At 51.7% G+C, this 21,878-nt stretch overlaps 1 protein-coding gene across 6 annotated transcripts in view; it reads right to left on the bottom strand.

Annotated features, from left to right (window-relative positions):
• PDE8A (phosphodiesterase 8A) overlaps positions 1 to 21,878 on the bottom strand; it is a 147,460-nt gene that overhangs the window by 100,249 nt on the left and 25,333 nt on the right. Inside the window, exon 2 of one of the 6 annotated variants that reach the window (XM_082388312.1) lies at positions 319 to 611. The exons of 3 other annotated variants lie outside the window; for them this stretch is intronic. In XM_082388312.1, coding sequence (XP_082244438.1) covers positions 319 to 531 — 213 coding nt within the window. In that variant the 5' untranslated portion in view covers positions 532 to 611. Of the gene's footprint in view, positions 1 to 318; positions 1,975 to 21,878 lie in introns of those variants that run through there. 2 more of the 6 variants (XM_082388315.1, XM_082388311.1) reach the window with 2 other exon arrangements.

The following is a 21,878-nucleotide window of genomic DNA, read 5'->3' as shown; positions in this document are numbered from 1 at the left end:
GGGTCAAGTTCACAGCGGTCCCTCCTGCTCGACACGTCGGGTCGGATATGTCCCAGGAACCGACGCCACGGCTCGGAAAGCGTCCTAAGCACAACTCTACCAAGCACGGTCCCCAGGACCACGGTTGGTACGCCTCCGGTCGCTGCCCTGGCAAGACGGTCCGCTGGCGTCCGTCAAAGTCATCCAAAGCCGGGCGACAGGGCACCGCGGCCCGGGAGGGAGCCCCGCCAGTCCCTGCGGAGAAGCTGCCGCGCCGCGGGGCCCGAGTTTCACCGCGGGCCGAAGCCTCGGAGCCCCCGCCCGCCCGGCACCCCTTACCGTGTTGCCGTTGCCGCTGCCGCCACTTGGCTCGGACTCCACGAGGCTGGAGCCGCAGGACCGGACCGAGGCGGCCGTCGTGTGACCAGGTGGGAGGCGCGGCCCGCCGGGCTGCAACGGCGGCGCCGCGGGGCCCGGCGCGTCCTCGGCCTCGTTGCCGCCGTGGTACACCTCTCGGCTCTCGGAAGCGTGGATGCTCTGGGCACAGCCCATGCTGGCGGGCAGCCGCGAAACGGTCAGTAAACGGCCAGCCCGGCGCCTCGCGGCCGCCGCGACCACCCTGTCATCGCCGCCTGGGCGGGCGGGCTGGCGGGCGGCGGCAAGCGCTGGTCTCGCGCCAAGAAGTGCTGCCGCCCCTTTTATCGCGGTGCGGGCGCAGCGGCTGCGGCGGTGGGGAGGGGGCGGTGGGGCGGGCAGCGCACCGCGGCCGCCCCTCCGAACATGCCCTTCATGACGCGGGAGCCGCTGGCCGCTTCTCTCACATCGCCGTGCTCGCCTCGGCCGCGCCGCGCTTCCGGGGAATTTGGGGGAGGAGATTAGAGCTCTCCCGACCCGAAAGCAGGCGAGTCCGCGCCGCGCGAGCGACGCCGCCCTCGCAGTGGGGCGGCGCGACCCCCGAGGGAGGTGAGCTCCCTGCTGCGCCCCTCACGGCCCCGTTCCCGCTCCGCGGCGCTACAGCCACCGACTCTCGAGGCTCCGGCACCAACGCCGCTCCGCCTGCCGCCCTGCGAATAAATGCTCCTGGTCCGAGGGCTGGTGGCAGAGAAAGCTAGCCTAGATCTCTCGCCGTTGAGGGGTAGGGGCCGGAGGAAGCCGGTCGGGGCGGCGAGGCCGCGTCCGCCCGGGTAGGGAAGGACAGACCTCGGCTCCAGTCGGATCTGAAGCCGTGCCGTCGAGAAGCGCTGAAGCGGCGGCGCTCACCCGAGAGCTGCGGGCGGAGCGGCTCCGGCTCCGTTTCCCGGGCCGGGTCTTCCCGGCAGCACGCCGCGCCCAGCCCCCAGCGGTGACCTCCAGCGGGTGCTGGCGTCAATGCAAAGCAGCTGGGGCGCCCGCCGCCTCCTCCCGGCCCCTCCCACCACTGAGCATGCGCGGACACAATGTGAGGGGCGCGCTGCCCGGCTGGGAGAGAAAGACTTGCCCAAGGCCACACACAGCCACCCCGGGGCCGGTGGGCTCTGACCTCGGGCCTGCGACCACCAAAACCCAGACCAATGGGTTCGAATCCCGGCTCCGTAACATAGCAGCTGCATGACTAATAGATAATTAGAGATAACGGTCACTATCTCTGAGCCATTAAAGAGGCCGGTGGAAGGACCGCTGTTTCGGGTGGCCCCAGGCAGGTGGGGTCCGGGCGTCATTGTCGGGGGCCGCAGTCCTTGTGCGTTCCCTCTCGCGCCAAGACCTGGAGCACCATGCCCGCCTACACAGGCGACTGGGAGGCTGTGATGCTGGGATGCTAAGAAGCTACATTTAGTGGCAAGCTGGGGACGCCGTCCTACTCTCCTATTGACCAAAGGACGGGGCGCCCAAGACCCCAAAGGCTCCTTGCTTGCGGGAGCAGAACCAGGCGTCCGCTGTGCCGGGCGAGGCCTGTGATGACGCGAGACGCGTTGGCAGAACTACACCCCACACATATCGCCAGCAGCTCGCTGTGTGACCTTGAGCGAATCACTTAGCCTCTCTGTGCCTGGGTCTCCTCCCACTTTCAGCTAGAGGGTGGCACTCCGGGGGGTCCATCAAGTACCCCGGAGCAGCCCATCTCCAACCCGCCCTTTCTCCCGCCCTCCCTGCGGCTCCCGGTCAGCCGAGACCCCGAGACCCCGACGCCGACAGAACCCTTTCCTCTCCCGCCTTCTACACCTTTCCTAGCGCGGCCCTGGAACGACTCTGAGGTGACGCGGCTCCCGCCTCCGGCCCGGGAACTGTAAAGACCCGGACGCATGCTCAGGGCTGGAGTCCCTGCTGCGGCGCTGAGACTGCCTCACGGGCTCAGGCGGCGGGTTCCCTGCGGCGGCTCGGGCTTCAAGACGAGCCTAAGATCCACAGCGCTGGCGCCCCTCGAGCCGGGATATTCCGGGACGGAGGTGCACACCGGGCAGTTTCCCGAGGGCGGCAGAGCTGAAAGGCCGGGTAACCCGAGGGCAGTTTTGTACTTTTGGCCCTCTTTACTAGCCAAGTGGGCCCAAACCACTGGCACGTGACTTACATTATCAAGTTTAAGCACATTTAACAATAATCTTATGTGTGCCTCCCTGCCTTATAAAAGTACCAGCGGCTCAAAGAACATGTCTTGAAAGACACAGAAAAAGATTTTTACCATCAATTGTAGTGTTTCCTGCCTCTGTTTTGCTGGTTTTCGAACGTAATTTTTCCAGGCAGAATCTGCACTCTTCTAAATAAAGAGTAATTGGTGAAGAAAACGCTCTGAAAACACCTCAGAGTGCTTGAAAGTCTATCTCAGGCCCTCTGTCCTCCCCTCCCTGCCTCACTGAGAAGCCCGGCCTTGATGACTCCTGGCACTGACCTTGCCTCCTCCAGGGGCTTCAGGCTGCCCTCTTGGCTCCCCTTCCCAGGCAGGACCTCGGTGTCCTGGGATCACCCTGGAAATCCTTGAGCCCTGCTCTAATTCGGGGTGGGGACCCTTATCCCCAGCCCCGCCTCGCTGGCCTCCTGCGCTGCCCTTTGCTGTCCTGAGCTGGACTCTTGCCCTCTCTGTTGCCAGAGAACTGTTGGATAGCAGCGTTAACTGATTTCCAGCTCTGCAACTTGGAGACCCTAGACTTAGAAAGCTAAGGCTAAGAACAAAGCAGGAGCAGACAGGAACGGTAGGAGTCGTCCACCCACTTCTGGGGTCACAAGGAACAACCGCCCACTCACTTTCATCCATACTCTGGAACTCAGCCTGGGACACTCCAGGAAGTCACAGTCTCTCCCCGCCACCCCCCATCTCAGCTTCAACTGCCTAACATCAGTTCCACCCCACCCCTCCTTCCCTGGCCATAATCTGCACCTTGAGGTCCCTGAACACTTCTCTACCCAGTTTCCCCAGACCTCAGTAACAGGGGATGCAAAAGGGGTCACAATGACAGAACTAACCCAAACCTCACTGGCATGTGCCACCCACTGGCTCACCCAGGACTCCTGAGCCTCTATGAAGAATCCCACCCTGTGGGGTATGCAGGGAGCTCACGAACAATCCCACTCCTGCTGCAGGAGAGGCACCCCAGCCAGGGGGGTACCTGGAAGTTCCATGGCACGCAGGAGAATGTACTCCCCCACCACCCCGAATCCATTCCCCCAAGCAGAGTTGCTTGACGCCCACCAGGCTCAGAATTGCAGTTGAAGGTCAACTTCAATTTGGGGTTTTCTTTAAGATTTTTTTTTTTTTTAATGTGGACCATTTTTAAAGTCTTTATTGAGTTTGTTACAATATTGCTTCTGTTTTGTGCTTTGGCTCCTTGGCCAGAGGCAAGTGGGATCCCAGCTCCCCAAGCAGGGATCCAACCGGCACCCCACCCCACCCCCATAGCCCTGCACTGGAAGGCGAAGTCTCAACCACTGGACCGCCAGGGAAGTCCCCTCGACCAGTTCTTACTCTGAGGTCTCAGGCATGAGGTCAGTGGGGCCGGGAAAGAAGTCACCCTAGGGACAGAGGCCAGCCTGGGCCCCCACCCACCCACTAGCACAGGCCATTCCCAGGAGACTCCTCAGTCCTCATGGCCGCTCCACCAGTTCATGAGAGACATGAAAGTGCAGGGTCCCACACAGCTTTATTCTATCTAAAACCCAAACCGACTGCGTTTCCACACCTCTTACACCTAAGCTGATCCTTTTTACAACCAGTGCTCCCTCCTGGCTTTATTTCCTCCTCCACCTAGGAGTCAGCGTTCAAAGACTGCTATTGGCACTCAGTTTTCTACTCCTCTCCTTGCCTTCCCCATTGAACTGGACTTGAAGCAGCCACAAGTGGGAGAGATCCTGCACCCTGAGGTGTGAATCCCAACCCTGCCATACATCCTCTCTCCAAGCTGCTTTCCTCTACTGTAAATCTAGGATTAAGGATATCTACCTCTCAGGGATTAAATGGGCTAACTGACATCAGATGCCTAGAGTAATTACTGAGCGCCTGCGTCTCAGCTCGACACCTCCTCCTGGGTCCTTTCAACACCACCTTCCTCCAGGCCTCCCGCCAGACTGCCAGAAACTGCTGGAGGAAATGAAATGACCCCGAGGTTCAATACCCCTACAAATCTGTGGCATCAGACTTCACCAGGTTCATTTCTCTAGCTTTCAAAATTTTGTACAATGTAGTTTTTTTAATGTCTTTATTGGAATATAATTGCTTTACAACGTTGTGTTAGTTTCTGCTGTATAACAAAGTGAATCAGCTGTACATATACATATATCCCCATATCCCCTCTCTCTTGCGTCTCCCTCCCACCCTCCCTATCCCACCCCTCTAAGTGATCACAAAACACCGAGCTGATCTCCCCATGCGATGCAGCTGCTTCCCACTAGCTATCTATTTTACATTTGGTAGTGTATATATGTCAATTCTATTCTCTCACTTTGTCCCAGCTTACCCTTCCCACTCCCCGTGTCCTCAAGTCCATTCTCTACATCTGCGTCTTTATTCCTGTCCTCCCCCTAGGTTTGTACAATGTAATTTTTAAATTGTTTTAAAATTACACATTTTATAATTTACACATTAATACGTGCTAGAAAAATAGTAAAAAAAAAAAAAAAATCAGACTTAGCCGAAGTATATAAAGTGTGCAGAGGCAAAGGAAAGTCTCTCTTCCTTCCCCACTCCCTTCCTTCCGTAGAGGTAACTACTGTTAACAGTTTGGACCATATGCGGCCAGACCTGTTTCTATGTTAAACATTACACACAGAACACAGACACACAGACACACACACACACACACACACACACGACTATTAGGATATCACAAACAGGGCTGCCGTGAACATCCTTGAATGTATCTTTTTCTGTAAGGTGGACTCCTCAAAGTTGAATTGCTTGGTGAAAAGGTATGTACCCCTCACCCCACCCCAGCTCCAGAAGGGATGAGGGGAAATGAAAACATAGAGCCTGGCTGCGCTGAGGGACTGAGAAGGGGGAACTCTTTGGACCTGCCCTCTGCTCCTGGATAAGGGGGATCCAGCCACCCCCAGACGCAAGGCCTCTGTTGATCATCCTCTCCAGGCCCCTGGCCTCCTTATCTTTATTTCTGTCTGTACTCCCAAGCCTTTAGTAAAGTGTTTGAATGTTGCAGCCTTTCTCAGATAAGGGAGGGACTGGATGATCCACCCCTAGGCCAGAACTGTAAGGAGCGAGCAGCACTTCCTATAGGTGAGAACAGTAGAGAGAAGCCCCCAGATGCTGTCCCCTCACTCCAGAATTCAGACGTACACCTGCATTTCTCTCCTCTATTTGGCTCCAGACCTTGGTACTCGTGGTTCTCCTGGAGCTCAGGATTGACAACCTAATGTGGACCCCCTTCCTCAAAATGACCTTATTAGCTGCTGCCGTCTCAGACTCCTCCACTCCCAACAAGGAGCTCTGCCCCCAGTGCCAGCTCCCTGGCTCCATCCACACTTTCCCACCAGACCAGGGGGTCATATCCTCTCCCACCTACTGGAGAAAGTCCCAGGTTCCTAACATTGCTGTATTTGGTTGTACAGGTCAGAGCCCAACTCCACTAGTTCAGCCAGGGTAGGTACTTATTGCTTCATTTCCCAAGAATACAGGAAGGGAAGAATACAGGGACCCAGATGCCACTAGGACCCGTCTCACAGTCCTGACACCTCAGCTCTCCAGATGCAGTTTGCTGTGATGCTGAAACCATGGCCTTTGGGAGCCCCAGTCTCTACCTCCACAGCCCCACAGCAACACCGTTGGTTTCCACAGCACAGGACCTTCCTTGGCCCAAGTTCCTAATTTGGAATGTCCCTAATCCCAGGTCCCCATCACAGGGCCCCATGCTTACAAGGGTCCCAATCTCGGTTTAATGCTCAGCTGTGACCATCTTAAAATTCTTAATAAGTGTTGAACAAGGAGCCCCATATTTTCATATCACACTAGACCCCACAAATTCTGTGGCCGGTTCTGCCTACCTCCTCTGAGAAGTGCACTGTCCAGGTGTGTGCAGGGGAGAGAAGTATGGGGCAGTGCGGGGGAGGAATTTGGTATCTTGGGGGAAATTCACAGGGTCTGCCCTGCAGGTCATGTTGTTATTTAATAACAACAGTCCATGCCTCCCTCTACCCTGGACCCAGCGCCCCAGCCCTGGTTCAGTCCCTGGCCTCACTCCACCTCCCGGGTAGGTGGGACCAGCCTCAGGTTTCCTCAAGAACGGGCTTCTCAAGAAGCAGGTCACAGGGGGTCAAGTGACACACCAAGGTCACACAGCTGGATGGGGCACAGCCAGGACCCATGAAGTCCTCCAGCTCTTGTTCTTTCCCTGGGGGCTCATCCCAACCCACCCAGCCTCCCAACTGCCCAGCCTGTGGCTCTCAGCCAAATTCCACCTGAAAAGAGCACTTGGTTTCTGGGGGCCAGGATCACTGTTGACTGCCCCTCCTTCAGGGCAGGAGCAGGGGAGCAACACAGGGTCTCTTGGCCCGGAGGAGGAGAGCAGTGTGTCCAGACAGCCCTGTGATGGGACCTGTGACAGCGATGACACCGGCAAGCCTGTGTTAGGCTCTCTGTCTGACAAGCACTTCACGTGTGTGAGCTCACGTATTCCTCATAACAGCCCCATAAGTGCTTACTATTGCTCCTCCCACTCCCCTACCCGTGCCCCCATTTTACAGATGAAGACACAGGGTTTTTAAAACGAGGGCTGATGCAAGTCTTTAATAACCCAATACCCACCCTTTACAAAGGCTCTTAAAAACAGAAGATGCTTCTTTACTACAATGAAGCATATTTATTTCCAGCTAAGAGCTTTCAAGATATTTAATAGTGAAGCACTAGAACACTCCCCAGGGCTGGGACTCAGCGGGTCTACTCTAAAGAGTGCCCCAAGACCAAGAAGCACTTGACTAGAGCATAATTAATGGATTCAGAAATAAAACGAAAGGCAACAACCATCGCTGCTACTATCCAATGTTGTCTAGATGGTCTGAGAAGTGCAATGAGACGTGGCTTAGAAATTAGAGCAGAGATATTGGAACTGGAGATAAAATTGATCATTAACGGCAAGTAATATAGCTTTATATCCAGGATACTCAGAAATCAATTCAAGAGTCATTAACATGAAAGAGTTCTCTAAAGTGACCAGATTAAAAGTAAAAAAGTAGTACTCTAGACTATCAATGGCCCATTAGAAAATATAATGACAAAAATCACACTAAGTGCCAGGTTCTGGGTTGGCCCTTATATGGAACCCATGTTTCCCCAGACCTCACCTTGGTCACCATGGTGGTAATAACCCACATTTTGCTGGCTCTTTCCCCCTCTACTAATGCAGGCCTCCAGCCTCCTGCAGCGTTTCAGCCAGTTACTTCTGGGAGTGTCTGAGGGGGGGTCTGAGGTGAGGTAGTGAGATCACCCTCCATTCTCTCTTTTGCTGGCACCCCACACCATGTTACCAGCTGGGCCCTGGCACTGACTCCTGATGCTGTGAAAGCTGAGGCCCTGGAGTCCTCAGGGTGCTGAAGCTCCTCTGGGCTCCAGGCACAAGTCGGAGAAAAGACACACTTACAGGGTCACCAACCGTGTCTCAGCTTGCCCAAGACTCTCCTCTCCAGGTTTTAACACTGAAAGGCCTGCACCCTGGGAAACCCTCAGTCCCAGGCAAACCAGGCCGATTGGTCACCTTACATACACACGCGTGTGCGCACACACACTCATGCGCACACACAGTGTCTCACTTTGTCTCCTAGGCCCTGAAGGCATGCTGTTTGTGCCCTGTGTCTTGCAGAGTTTATATCTGGGCAAAGAGCCTTTCCAGCGTCAGTTCACAGACTTTCTACTGGGGACTCAGTCTCACGCCCACCCCTGCATAGAGCAGGGAGACCCCAGAGCCCTGCGGCTTCCCCGTTCTCCTCCCTCACCTGACACACATGCTCCTTCCCACCCCTTCCATCCACCTGCCACAGCTTTGGTTAAACCTGGAATTTGCACTACAAAGAAGCATCCCCGTCTAAATATCCCCAAAGCCCTGTGAGGTTGATGTTGTCATCAATACTCTATTGGAGAGAACGTGGAGGCTCGGGGAGGTTAAGTAACTTGTCCTAGGTCACACACAGAGCAGACGGCAGAACCAGGCTGCACACTGTGCCCTAACTGACGCCAAAGCCCAACCTGTCTCTACTGTGCAAGCACTTCCATGAAAATAAGTTTTGGCGATAGTAAGTTACATACGGGAAACTGAGGAGCCAAACATCACTGATGCTTGAGAAGCAGAAAGAGAAATATGATACACCCCAGAGCAAATGAGGGCTGATCATTCCCAGGATAAATGGGAGGCAAAATGCAAAGCAGCACACTGTTTACCAAAAGTATTTGGGGCTTTTTTAAATGTCAGCCGCAATGATCATGAATCACTCCTCTTAAAGCTCTTAATCCAAAGTAACCCTCCTTTTTCCTCTGGCCTCTCTCCTGATTCATCAAGTTGCTTCTGAGGGCCTGAATCACCCGCCCTGAGTTCTGGGTCTCAGGCCTCCCACATCCCATGGGGAAACTGTCATTCTCTTCTCTCGGGAGGGGTGTCCTGTATAAGTGTGCCCAAGCCTGCTTGCAGGGGATAGAAGACTTTGGAGGGGAAAGACTTCAGCCTAAGAAGCAGTGCAGCTGGAAAAAGTCACAGTAACAGGCTGGGCCTCATAATAACCGGGGTCCCAGATTCATCCCTTCATGTACAGACTCTGTTGAGCGTCTAGCCTGTGTAGGCACTGGGCTGGATACTGAGGTTACAGTGATGGCCAAATAGCCCCTGCCTATTAATGGAGCTCATAATCTGGGGTGGAAGGCAGGCATCATTCAACTCCATCAGAGTATAATTATAAGCTGATGAATGCTGTGACGTACAAGGAGCTCTGATTGTGTATCACAGTAGGAAATGATTTAACCTTGAACAGAGGAGGGTGAGCACCAGGATGTTTTCCCTGAGCTGAGATATGAATGGATAGCTGTTTTTCCTGCCCAGCACCCATTCATCCTTATAGCTACCTAATTTTCCTCTGGGAAACCACAGTCACCCCTAGTATCAACTCAAATTATTTGGGTGGAATGTTTAGTATGTACCACATCCCCAGCCACAGAAATTGATTTCGAGATAGGCACATGATCCAATCCAGAGTTAATGAGGGTTGATGTTATTGGTTGAACCCCTGATCAAGCCATACCTGAAGTCAGAACTATGCTGGAACTTTTCCGCTTTAACAACTTCTGCTTTTGAGTAAGCCTCTTTGGGTCTAAATTTTGGTCTCTTGCAACTAACAATGTCCTATCTGGGCTACAAAGTAATAACATTAAAAAATATATAGGAAGGAACATTCCAGGCAGAGGTAAGAGAAAGCACAGAGTACAAAGACCCTGAAGTGAGAGGAAGGAGCAGGGTAGGTTCAGGAGCTAGCCCCTTCTAAGCTGTTGGCCACTGGTCTGAAGCTCCTTATGATCAGTTTCTTTTGAGCCTTCACAAGAACTCTGAGATGAGTATTAGCATTCCTATTTTATAGATGAGGAAACTAAAACTCACACAGGGGAGGTGACCTGCTCCAGGTCACAGAATAAGGACACCAACCCAGGCCTCTCTGACTCTGAGATCTATGTTGTTGATCTTCATCTTACATGTTTCTGTCCCACATATGATCTAACGGGACCTCCGTCCCTTCTTTTCAATCCCACTCCTCTGACCACCTGGTTTCTAGTTGGGTTCAGCCCATGGAGGCTCGGAAGAGGTTAGAATGCAGGAGGACGGGAAAAGCCGGTCTGGCTCTGGCAGCATCATGGCAGTGGCTGCAGCTGGGTTGGTGGCAACAGGAGCCGGCGGTGAGCATAGGGGCGGCACCTCTAGCAGCTCAGCAGCAAGGTGTGTGTCCTCCTGGGGCCTGGCAGCTTCCTGATCCCTTTGGAAACACCCTTGTCATGCTTCTGTGTCTCCAGCTCTTCCAACACCTTTTAGCCAGTTCCTCTCATCAACACTGCTTTGCCTGAGATATCTCGAGTGGTTTGTATTTTCCTGGCTGGCCATGGATTGATGTAATCATTGATGGGGTGACTGTTACGAACAGTCTCACTGGCAGAAGGTGTTACTGCCAGCTGCTGCCGGGGTAGTCCGCTGGGCTCAACAAATAGCGGATAAGGCAGGGATGGCAGGGATGGCAGGGATGGGGTCTGATCTTGCTCTGCCTGCCTTCAGAGCTTTTAACTACCGTGCCATAGCAACTTCTCATTAAGGCAGGGAAGCCTGTCTGCCTCCTACTGAGCCCAGCTTCAAGGGCTTGAGTTAACTCTGGAGAATTATGTCCCAGGCTGGCCATGGACTTAAGGTGACCCTAGAGAGAAAAGTTTTCACAGAGAATCAGGTTTTTAGTTCCAGACTCGAGATCACCTAGGCCAGAACCAACAGGTTGTGATGAAATAGCCTGCCCAAGAGTCAGAACTGCATTCACCCTTGACTGCCACCAACTCCTGTGTGACTTGACTTGAGAAAGTCCCCCTCCCCCTCCAGTCCCCACCTATGAAAGGAGGAGCTGAGCCATGGTAGACATGGTGTGTTTCCTCCCCAACACACCGTGAAGGGCCTGGGAAGCCGTTCTCCTCTCACCTGCTTCCCAGGCCCTTCCCAGCCCATGGGGTGATGCTTGATTGGTTCCAGCCAATTGCAGTCACTCCTTTCCCCGAGTCAGGGATTGGTTTAGTCATGAGCACGCAACACACCCTTGGTCAATGGGATGTAGGGGGTCTCTGGGGGATGGTGCGGAGAGGGGTTTCTGGGAAGGTTTTCCTCACTCTGAAAATAGAGACACAAGAGAGACATCTGACTGCTTTCTGCCTACAGAATGGCTGCGCAAGAAAGGGATGCCTGGCGCTGTTGCAGCAACCTGACCACCGTGAGGGAGAGCTGCCAACACCTGAGGGTGGCAGAGCGGAAAGATGGACAGAACCTGTGTCCTCGCTGTCTTGAGTGTAATCCCATAAGCGCCCAACATCTGAACTCCTTGTTAGGTGGTGTAAAACAGTTTTGTTGTGTAAGCTATTTTTAGCTGGGCCTTCTGTTATCTGCACCCAAAGCCTTCTACCTGACATACGAGGCCACCAGATGAATTTCCCTGTCGTTTTTAGATCCAACATTTTGAGATTCAGCTTCTCTTTTCAAAGAAGGAAGCAGGCTTGGCAGGAGGGGACTTGTCCAAGGCCACACCATGCGTGTGGTGGAGCCAGGACCCCAAGCTGCTGCATTCTCTCCCACCATACCCCTTTACCCCTTCGCGCGAGCCCTTCACACAGTGATGGACATCAGTTCTTGTTTCTAAGAAATGCTTCATTGTGTCACTCACAACTTCTCTGGGTTGAAGGGGAGTATGGGGTTGGATAAAGATGACCCTAGAGGACTTCGCTGGTGGCGCAGTGGTTAAGAATCCGACTGCCAATGCAGGGGACACGGGTTCGAGCCCTGGTCTGGGAAGATCCCACATGCCGCGGAGCAACTAAGCCCCTGCGCCACAACTACTGAAGCCTGCATGCCTAGAGCCCGTGCTCCTCAACAAGAGAAGCCACCGCAGTGAGAAGCCCGCGCATCGCAATAAAGAGTTGCCCCCACTCGCTGCAACTAGAGAAAGCCCGCGCGCAGCAACGAAGACCCAGCGCAGCCAAAAATAAATAAATAAATACATACATAAATAAATTTATTAAAAAAGAAAGAAAGATGACCCTATATAATTTCCCACCCTGCAGCCTGCCCCTCTGCATGGGTGCCCTTGGGACCCAGCAGAATACAGAAGTCTGGGTGGGGGCAGGACTCTTTCCCAGCACATAATTAGTAAGCTTGGCAGTGATGGTGTTGCCAGCGTCCATGGGCCACCCAACTACCATGATCCAGAAGATCAGAGAGGGTGAGCTCAAAAGGGCTCCTCTTCCTTCTGAAATGTGAAAGCTTGCCAGTGCCCACATGAAGGCTACAGAGAGCTCAGAGAATCCTGATTTCTGGCCTCCTTTTGGTAGGAGACCAGACTTGTGTAAATTTAGTGTTCTCCTGGCCCACGGTGGCAACTTGTGAGACCCTCCTAGTTGCTGGCCACCCACGGGACAGAACCTGGGAATCTCTGCTGGAATCAGCCCCATCCCAAAGTTAAGCAGGGAATCTCAGCCAGCACAGAAAGAAGGAGAAGGATTCCATCCCTCCACAGAGACTCAGCCACAGAGCTAGCTGGAGAATCAGGCAGAACCAAAGTCGTATCATTGCAGCAAGGATTTTTCTTTAGTACTTTTACCTAACTATGACTATTTAGGCATGTAAAAGCCACGTTTTCTCTCCCCTCACAGTGCTTATTCTTAGACCCTGGACAACCAGGTCAGATTTGTGAGGTTTGGAGTGACAGTCACAGAGGGTGCCTGCAGCCCAGGAGCCCACCTTTCCCTCTTCCCTAAACAGGGCTGATGGTCTAGACTTACTCTCTGGGGTCAGTGAAGGACTTTAGTTTGTAAGTCACAGAATCCAACTCTGGCTGTTTCAAGCAAAAAAAAAAAAAGGACTTTTGGGGAAGGGCTATCAGGATGCTTTGGGCTGTAAGCAGCACAATAACAATAGGACTTCTTATGTCACATAACAAGAAGTCAGGCAACAGGTGCTCTAGGACTGGTTCAGCGGTTGTGCGGTCACGTGGTCCCAGCCCCCAACATAGCCTGATGAGCCCCACCTCCTGGTACTCGCACCCTTGTGTAGCCCCTGCCATGTTAAATAGCGCTGGGAGGACTTCCCTGGTGGTCTGGAGGTTAAGACTCTGTGCTTCCACCGCAGGGGGCGCGGGTTCCATCTCTGGTTGGGGAACTAAGATCCCACATGCTGAGCGGTGTGGCCAAAAAAAAAGAAAAAAGATACTAAAAAAAAAAAAAACATAGCGCTGGGCTGTGTGGCCTGTAGGACACTGCAGAAATGACGGCATGTGACTTCAAGGCTGGCTACATGGTAAAAGTCCCTGTGGTTTCCACCTCATTCTGTCCCTTGGATCACTTCCTGTGGAGGAAGCCAGCTGCCGTGGGGTGAAGACACTCAGGCAGCTGTAGGAGAGGCCCATGTAGAGAGGAACTGAGGCCTCTTACCAACAGCCTCGTGGGTAAGCCATCTTAGAAGTGGATCCTCCGGCCCCGATCAGGCCTTCAACGGTCTGCAGTCCCGACCAACTGTTTGACCACAACCTTGTGAGAGAACCGGGCCAGAGCCACCGGCTTAGCCACACCAAGCTAGGCCTTGGACTGAGTTTTTGCACATCACCCTCACCACATGCATGCAGTAGGCATTATTATTTTCCTCATGCTGCAGAGCAGGAAATGGCACAACCAGGAGGTGGCTGAGATAGGATAAGACAAAGCCCTCCCTTTAGGGGTCAGGCTGGGAGAGCTGCCCCATCTCCTGCTTAATTGTAGCACTTCAGGGACACCCTGTTCTAGGCCACTTGCCCTGGGTGTCTTGGACCCCAGTTATTCCTCCAGTATAGGGCTCTGCTAGTGCCTCCCAACTGCCTAACTTTCTGGTGGGGCCAGTGGGAAATCTTTACTCCCAGGTTCGCTAAATCCATGTCTGCACTTACCCCTGCCTTGTGCATCCCCGAGCTGACAACTCACCCTCAGCCTTATCCACAAACCCAGACAGTTCCTGGGTCGCACAGGTGCACCTGAAGGCAGTATGTGCAGGAACAGCGATGCTTTGTTAGAAACAAGGCCACCTGAGGCATGATGCAGCACCCCCGGTAGTAGATTCCATCCCAAAGTGGCCCTCGGGGAGGTCCCTGCAACAGCAAGTCCCATACAGGGCTGCTGCCAGCGACACCGTCTGGTGCCAGTCTCTCCTGGGGGTTTAGGCTTATGCAACTTTTTCTAGGATTTAATTTCTTTTTCTGTTTTGGTCTCTATGTTCGTTATTATGCCTGTGTCTGAATGAGTTTTTTACAACTCCTATGTAAGTGGGTGAGAAGTAGCTAAACAGCGGGGAGCGGTAGGGTCAGAGCAGGACAGTGGGTCAGGCTGTCACCATTCATTTGAGAACCAGTGGCTTTCAAATTGCTTTTTAGGAAGGGAACAATTTTGTCAAAGGAAATAAGAGCAGGAAGCACTGAAGCCTTTGGCGAGATGGGAGTAGAAACTTCACCTCTCATCAGTCCCCTACTCCCAGGGGCAGCCCCCCACTCCCAGGGGCAGCCCCCGAGGCAGCTCTGCGGAGAACAGGGAGCACTTTCAGGACTGCCCCCCAAGCCCCCACCCCCTGCACAACTGGCAGTGTAACAGACCAGCATCTGTCACGGCTTTAGTCCTGTTTCTCTACCATTAGGATTAGGTGCAGCTTCATGTGCCAGAAAAGCCTAAATAACAGAAGCTTATACAGCATAGACGTTTATTTTTCTCACTGGTAAACAAAGCCCAAAGAGAGTAATCAGAGATGCAGGCTCAGGTGATCCAGACTCAGGACCATCTGAGTGGCCTGAACTCACTGTGCAGGCACCGGTCTAGCAGCCCAGCCTTCTCGATCCCCAGCACGTGGCTGCACCTCAGCGTTCCAGGCTGGTTTCTCTCACATTCACATGCTGGTCAGAAGGAGGTGACTGACTCCCCTGGTTTGCCCAGGACAGAGAGATGGCCCAGGACGTGGCACTTTCCGTGCTAAAACCAGGAGAGTCTCAGGCAAACCAGGACAAGTGGGTCACCCCAGACGAAGGGCACGGACCCTCCCTTAAGGACACTTTGTGGAAGTCATACAACATGTTTCTTCTATATCATTGGCCAAAACTTAATCATGTGGCCCCGTTTAGCTGCAAGGGAGGCCAGGAAATGGCGATTTTATTCTGGGTGGCCATATAGTCAGTTAAACACTTAATATAAGAAAAGAGGGGGGAAACAGATATCGGGATCAACAAGCAGTCCCTGCTGGTTCCCCTCCTTCATCCCAACCCGCCCTCTGAGCACGTCCTGCTGCTGCACCTCACACAGATGCAGGCTTTTCCCTTGGCTCTGACTTTTATTTTTCTGCTTGGCTGCAGTTAAAATTTCCCTCCAGCAATGTGGCTTCCAGCTGCCCTGGGTATCGTCACCCCAGCCTGTCCTAAATCCAGACCGGAGACTGGACTGCTGGAGTCGCAGCCTCCTTAACCACCTCAACTTAACTGCCATCCAGGCCGGATGCTAGGCTTCCTTATTGAAGAGCTTCAAAGGCAAGGAAGTCTCAAGGTTCGTGGGCAAGGCAAGAACGGCAAAAACAGCCTTCCCTTTCCTCCCCTCTGCTCCCTTCTCTTTCTCTTCCTTCCCTTTCCCTTTCCATCCTCCTTATCAGACATCAGGTACTAAAGGTACCACGATAAATGAAACAGACACAGTTCCTGCATCCAAGAGATTACAGAAGAGCCTATGGAACAGGCAGCGTAACAATCCTGTATAACAGGTATGACGAGGACCAAGATAGAAAATCAGTGCTGTGGGATGCCTAGAACAGATCCCCGATCTAGATTTGGGGGTTCAGAGGGTCTCCTAGAACAGAAGACCAAATTTGGTCCTGAGGGATAAGTAGGGCTTGAGTCCTGAGGGATGAGTAGGAGTTGGGTCCTAAGGGATGAGTAGAATGAGCTAAGTGGGAGAAGGGAGTGTTCAAGTAAGTACATGAGGCAGCCGGTAGAAAAGCCACAAGGCAGGAGAGAATGTGGTCCCTTCAAGGGACTGGAAGCAGCTCAGGGAGGTTGGCACTAGGAGAAGGGAGGGGCTGTGCTGGGAAGTGGCTAGAGATGAAATGAGGGCGGTCATCAGGGGCTGGATCACAACCATCCTCATGAGCCATGATGAGAAGCTGGCACTTTGCCTGAAAGGACCACCTGGGCCATGTGCCTCTTAACCACCCAGTTGCCCTTGTACTCTCAGCTGTCATCCAGGGCTTGTCCTGGGTCAATCCCATCATGAACTGGCCTCGTGGGCAGTGGCTGATAGCAGAAGACAAGAGTGTAGCTGGACCCCTAGGAAGGTATCCTGCTTGGTCAGGCCAGAGTTGAAGATGAGCCAGCCCTGCCCACTGCCACACTGTGGGGTGACAGATGTCCCACCCTGTGCCCCATGCCCACCATTGGGTGGTTTAGCCTCTCCCCTGCTCCCAGACCTGGGCCCTGCTTCCCCACCTCCCTCTGGTCAGGAAATGTTCTGACAGCCCATTCTAGCAGGACCTCAGGATGGAGGATTTGGGGGACCCCTGCCCAGGGACATGCAATTGGTCGGCCTCCACTCCTGGGGGGAGGGTTGCAAGGAGCTTCCCGTCCGGTAGCCACTTGCTTGCTGGCAGGCATGGGAGCGAGCGGTGGGGTTAGGGACTGCCTGAGGGATTGCAAAGCTGCAGCGGTCTGGCATGCTTCTTTATTTTTTCTAATTCAATTTAAAGCTGACTCTAAGTCACTATCCCACCGAGCTGGTAAGAAATTCAATCTCAGGCGTATCATTGAGCTTCCCTCCCCCAACTCCAATGTTTTGTCAAGGTGCCGGGGTCTTAGACAGTACCAAAGCCTTGGGGTGACCCCTCTGGTCATACCAGTGGCTGCAGGACCGTCCCCTATCCCAGCCCTTGTACCCCCTCAGGCGTGGGGACTCAGCTGATCTGGGGAGCCCCTCGGGGTGTGGGAACTGCAGGGAAAAGGTGTGCACTCTGCGTCTAAGGTGCCCTCCCTCAGTGTACCTGGCAGCCTTCCCCTCCAAGGCCTTGTCACCTCCTGCACACTGCCTAGAATCAGGGCGTGGGAACTCTCCCTACCCTTCCCTGCCCTAATCACACTCTGCCCCTTTCCCGACTTGGGTAGAAATCTCTCTCTCTCCCTCCTTTTAGCTCTTAAAAGCCCACCCTTTCTTCCTCTTCTAGGATGTGTCACAGAATCTCCATACAGCCAAGGTTATTACAAAAGAGAGCCATCGACTTCCAGAAGCTTCTGTGCTCTGACCACCAAAAATACCCAAAGCAAGGAAATACCAAGGGACTGGCTCCCTGCTTGAAAGAGCCAGGGGAGGGAGGAATACAAAGTTAATATCTCAACAAATCATCTGGCCTCTTCTGCCTGAGGAAGGGCATGTCCCTTATTGTCACAGGTACTGCTGTTGTCAATCTCACACACTTCCTGGCTCTGTCATCTGCCAGTCTTACCTGGTGACTTTCCCTGGTTGAAGCTTCCCTCACCCAACATCATCCTGGGGTACTCGGACCCCCTTAGGCTGCTGCTGTATCAGTCAGCTTTCATTACGTTATGCTGCAGTAACAGGCAAACTCAGAATCTTAGTGGTTTACAACCATATAATGTTTAGCTTACTATGCTTCCAACCTTGCAGTGAAATAATGCAGTTTTTTTCATCTTCGATGTGAGAAAAATCAACTCTGTTATGAAATTAAATGACTCCTAATGGACTGCAATCACAAAACGTATGTAAATGTAACTTTGCAACTTGAATTATAAAAAACAAACATCCATCTGAATGTGGAAGTATACCTAATCTGTCAGAGGATAAAGATTAAGGTAGCTTGATGATTATTGACTCTGCTTTGTGTCACCCACTAAGTCAAAAATGCTAACTGAATACATTTTTATTTTATTTTTTTAATTTAATATTTTATGTTATTTATTTATTTAGGCTGCGCCAGGTCTTAGTTGCAACATGCGGGATCTTTTTTTTAGCTGAGGCATGCATGCGGCATCTAGTTCCCCGACCATGGATTCGGGCAGACAGTCAAGTGAGGGTGGGGAGTTTCAGTCAGGTGGTAGGACCTCATCCTTGGGGCCTACAGTCAAAAAAGGGGGATGGCCAAATGCAAAGGAGGCCTCAGCTGTGGGGAAGCCAGGGCACTGGCAGAGAACTAGGATAGAATATAAGAGCAAGACCCATACCCGGCAGTGGAATTAAAGCTGGCAGTGTGTCCGCAGCAACAAGGGCCGGTTACTAGAAATGAGACTGTCCCAGAGCGTGGAACTAGGATGACTTTAATTTCCTCCAACTAAATTGCGGGGGGGAGGAGGCAGTTACACGGCGAGGAGGATGGGTCTGTCTGGTGGGGCAAAACAAATCTAGCTAAGGTCCAAGGAGAAAGGCAGTGACTGGGAGCCAGGCAGACCATCACAGGCATCAGCAGACTGAGAACGGAATTCGGAAAATACACTGGAGCAGATGTAATTAACCTATATTTCACTGTCCCAACACAGCAAAGCTCACCTGGCTTCTGACACCTGTCTGTGCCACTAACTACGCAACAGAGAGACTGCTGGGAAAGCCCTGGAATAAAACTCCGCGAAGCCCACAGCTGCCCTCCTCCAGACCACTCTGTCAGAGGGAGGCTGCTCCTGATCCCCCCACTGTACTCCCAGACAGCCACCCCAGCTCTGACCCTCTGAGACTCACATCACCCCGCGAGGCCACAGGCTACTCACACTCACTAAGGGCCTTGGGACTCGAGATCAGTCTTCTCCACCTCAAGTCCTAGGCAAGGTCAAGGTTCACGTGGCGATGCCACCACATGACAGTTGCTTCCGTTTAATTCTGACCGACCCCTGGTCCGGTCCACCCAACCCCACTCAGGCACCGCTGCATGGCCATACTCAGGACATCATCTGACAGAATGTCCACTAGCTTTCTCTGACCACAACTTCCCAGTTCATCAGTTCTCTCTCATACCTCTTCGCTTTATAATAGCAATAACCATTATTAACCAAAATAACTAATAATAGGGAGTGTTTACTATTTGCTAGGCACTATTCAGAGCACTTGACATGTATTGAGTCATTTAATCCTCACAGCACGCCTAGGGTATAAGTGCTATTATTATCCTCATTTTACATGATTTGAAATCTGAGGCACAGAGAGGTTCAATAATTTTCCCAAGGTCCCACAGCTATAAAGTGGCTATAAAGAGCTGGGATTTGAAAACAGGTGGTCTGGCACCAAAGTGCGCACTCGCTCTCTCTTTCATTTCTTTACATTTTATTGAACACAGAGAAAAGTACATATATCATAAGTGTACAAACAGATGAATTTTCACAAACTGAACACCCCTGTATAACCAGCACCCAGATGGAGAAGCAACACTACCAGCATACTGGAAGCTCCTCGGGCCCCCCTTCCAGTGCCACCCTGTGCCCTCGGACAGCAGGATTTGTTTACCCGTCTTTGTGCCTCTGTGGCTGGCCTCTTCTGTCATCCTCACTGCTCACCGCCAGCGCACGCTGCTGGGAGACTTAGTGGTACTGAGCAGTTCTATACAGCAGGCGCTGTGCTGAGCACGAGGCTTGTGTGCCTTTCACTGAGACTATCAGGCCTTAGCTCACCTGTTATCCTAAACTCCCAGACCTCTTCTTGGGTCAGCTCCTTCTGTCAAACCCAAACTCACAGCCCTTACTCTTGCTCTCTTTTGTGCCTTGTCAATAGCCAGTGGACATTCTGAGAAATGCAAAACTCCAATTCCAGATCAGCCCAACTGTCCAGCTCGTGCCCACATACACAAGAGTGGCAGAGCCCTGCTGAAGACTAACACGACCTTGCAGAATGGAATGTAAATGCATGACGTCCAAAGGTAGCTGGGTGCCACGTGCTGCCCAGGGCGCTTTCTCCACGCCCCCGACCACACCTTCTCCCCTCCTTAGAGAGGCTTTTCCAAATGTTCCCCCTTCTCAGGCCAGCTTCCCTAACCCCATCCTCCCACTCCCAGCACAACTGCTTATCCCATTTCAGTAAGCAATCCTAGAAACATTTGCCATAAGCAAATTTAAAAGGCAAACTAGGAAAAAAAAAAGTTATTAACCGTAAGTGGCAAATGGACTAATAACATTCTTAACTTTTAAAAAAATTACATACAAATTGAAAAAAAAACCCTCTTGTTCTCCAATAGAAAATCGCCAAAGTAACAGACAATACACAAAAGAAAAATTACAAATTGTTGATAAACATTTGGAAAAAGACTGACCTTCACTTCTAATCAAATAAATGTAAATAAAATTGGCCAAGATTAAAAATTGATAATGTCACATTCTCCCAGACAGACTAAATTTTAATTCCTGAATCCAATTAGCAGGGTGCCTGGGTCCACTTGCTCTGGCCTGACCTGGAGTCCACAAGTATCACGCCCTCAGCTTGCACTGAGGGACACTCACCACCACATTTATTATGGGAACATTGTTGAGAGCCTTGCCCCTTAAAAAGGGAGAGTGATTTCTTCAGGCCTAGGCTCAGAAACTACACTTCTCCTGAGTCACTAGCTTCTGTTAAATCTCAGGAACTCTGGGACTGCTTTCCTATCTGTTGAGGCTGTAGAAGCTCAGAGCCAAATGTGTGACCCAACCCCCTGGCAACCATGCAAGTCTCTGTGGCATGCATTGCCACATACGACCTGACACCTGACTCAACTGATTAGTCTACTCCTGTGTTCCCTTGGCCCCAATTCCCTTTATCTGTTTGCTTTTTAATCCTACAGTAAGTATTCTTTACCTCAAATCTTTTTTGAATAAGCAAAGGAGGGCAGTTCTAATGAAGAGGTCGTCAGCCCTCTGCTGTTCTCCATACTCTGAATGAGTCAGGTTGGACCTTCAGGTTCACGTTTGTCACCACAGCAGTATGAGGTGTCTGTGCACTGAGCTAATGGCTTCTGGCTCTGCAAATTAGTTTCTTGAACAACAATTCCTAAATACTTAACAGGTTATTTTCAACTGCCTTATTGAATATCATATAATTTTCTCAAAATGTTCTTTCAGGAACACCATGTGGCATTCTTTTTCAAGATGGAGGTGCTATAAAATCAACAAATTTGATAAACTGTTCAAATTTCAAAAGGGCTTGGAACATTTCAACTCAAGAAATAAAGAAGGCCTATATAATACAGAGATAATACCCAGCTATATAAACCAAATGTCTTCTGCAATGTGTACATTTATTCCATATATTTTCTTGATGAAAAGGCAAACTTTAGAGAAGTTGCTGAAATAAAACATGGGAAAAGAAAGCATATGAACTATGCTCTGTTCACTTCAGTAGAAGACAAATAAAATGTCCGAATTTATCCTTCAATGAAACTGTCATTCAATCCAGAGAGAAATTATTGTTTAAAGGTAGAAAAAAGAAGAATGTTAAAAAATAGTTATCTCAGCTGTAATTCCAGGGAACTCAGAAGTCAAACTAGGATAACATCCATTCGGACCCTGCTTGAGTGTTCAAGTATTTGGAGAAACATGACAGACGTGGTAGCAACGAGCCAAAGCAGAACTTAGACATCCAGACTCTATCCTTTCTCTCTCCCTGCTCCCCTTCCCTTTCTTAAGTTCTATCAGTCAGGATGCTTCTGGCTGCAAGTAAGGAAAATTAACCTCAAATTATTGTGTGATAAAGTGGATTTATC

Source organism: Balaenoptera borealis, assembly GCF_965194805.1.
Source record: "Balaenoptera borealis genome assembly, chromosome: 3".
In the NCBI taxonomy this organism is placed as follows: domain Eukaryota; kingdom Metazoa; phylum Chordata; class Mammalia; order Artiodactyla; family Balaenopteridae; genus Balaenoptera; species Balaenoptera borealis.
Note: the sequence above shows the minus strand (reverse complement) of the source record. Positions and strands in the feature narration are given on the sequence as shown.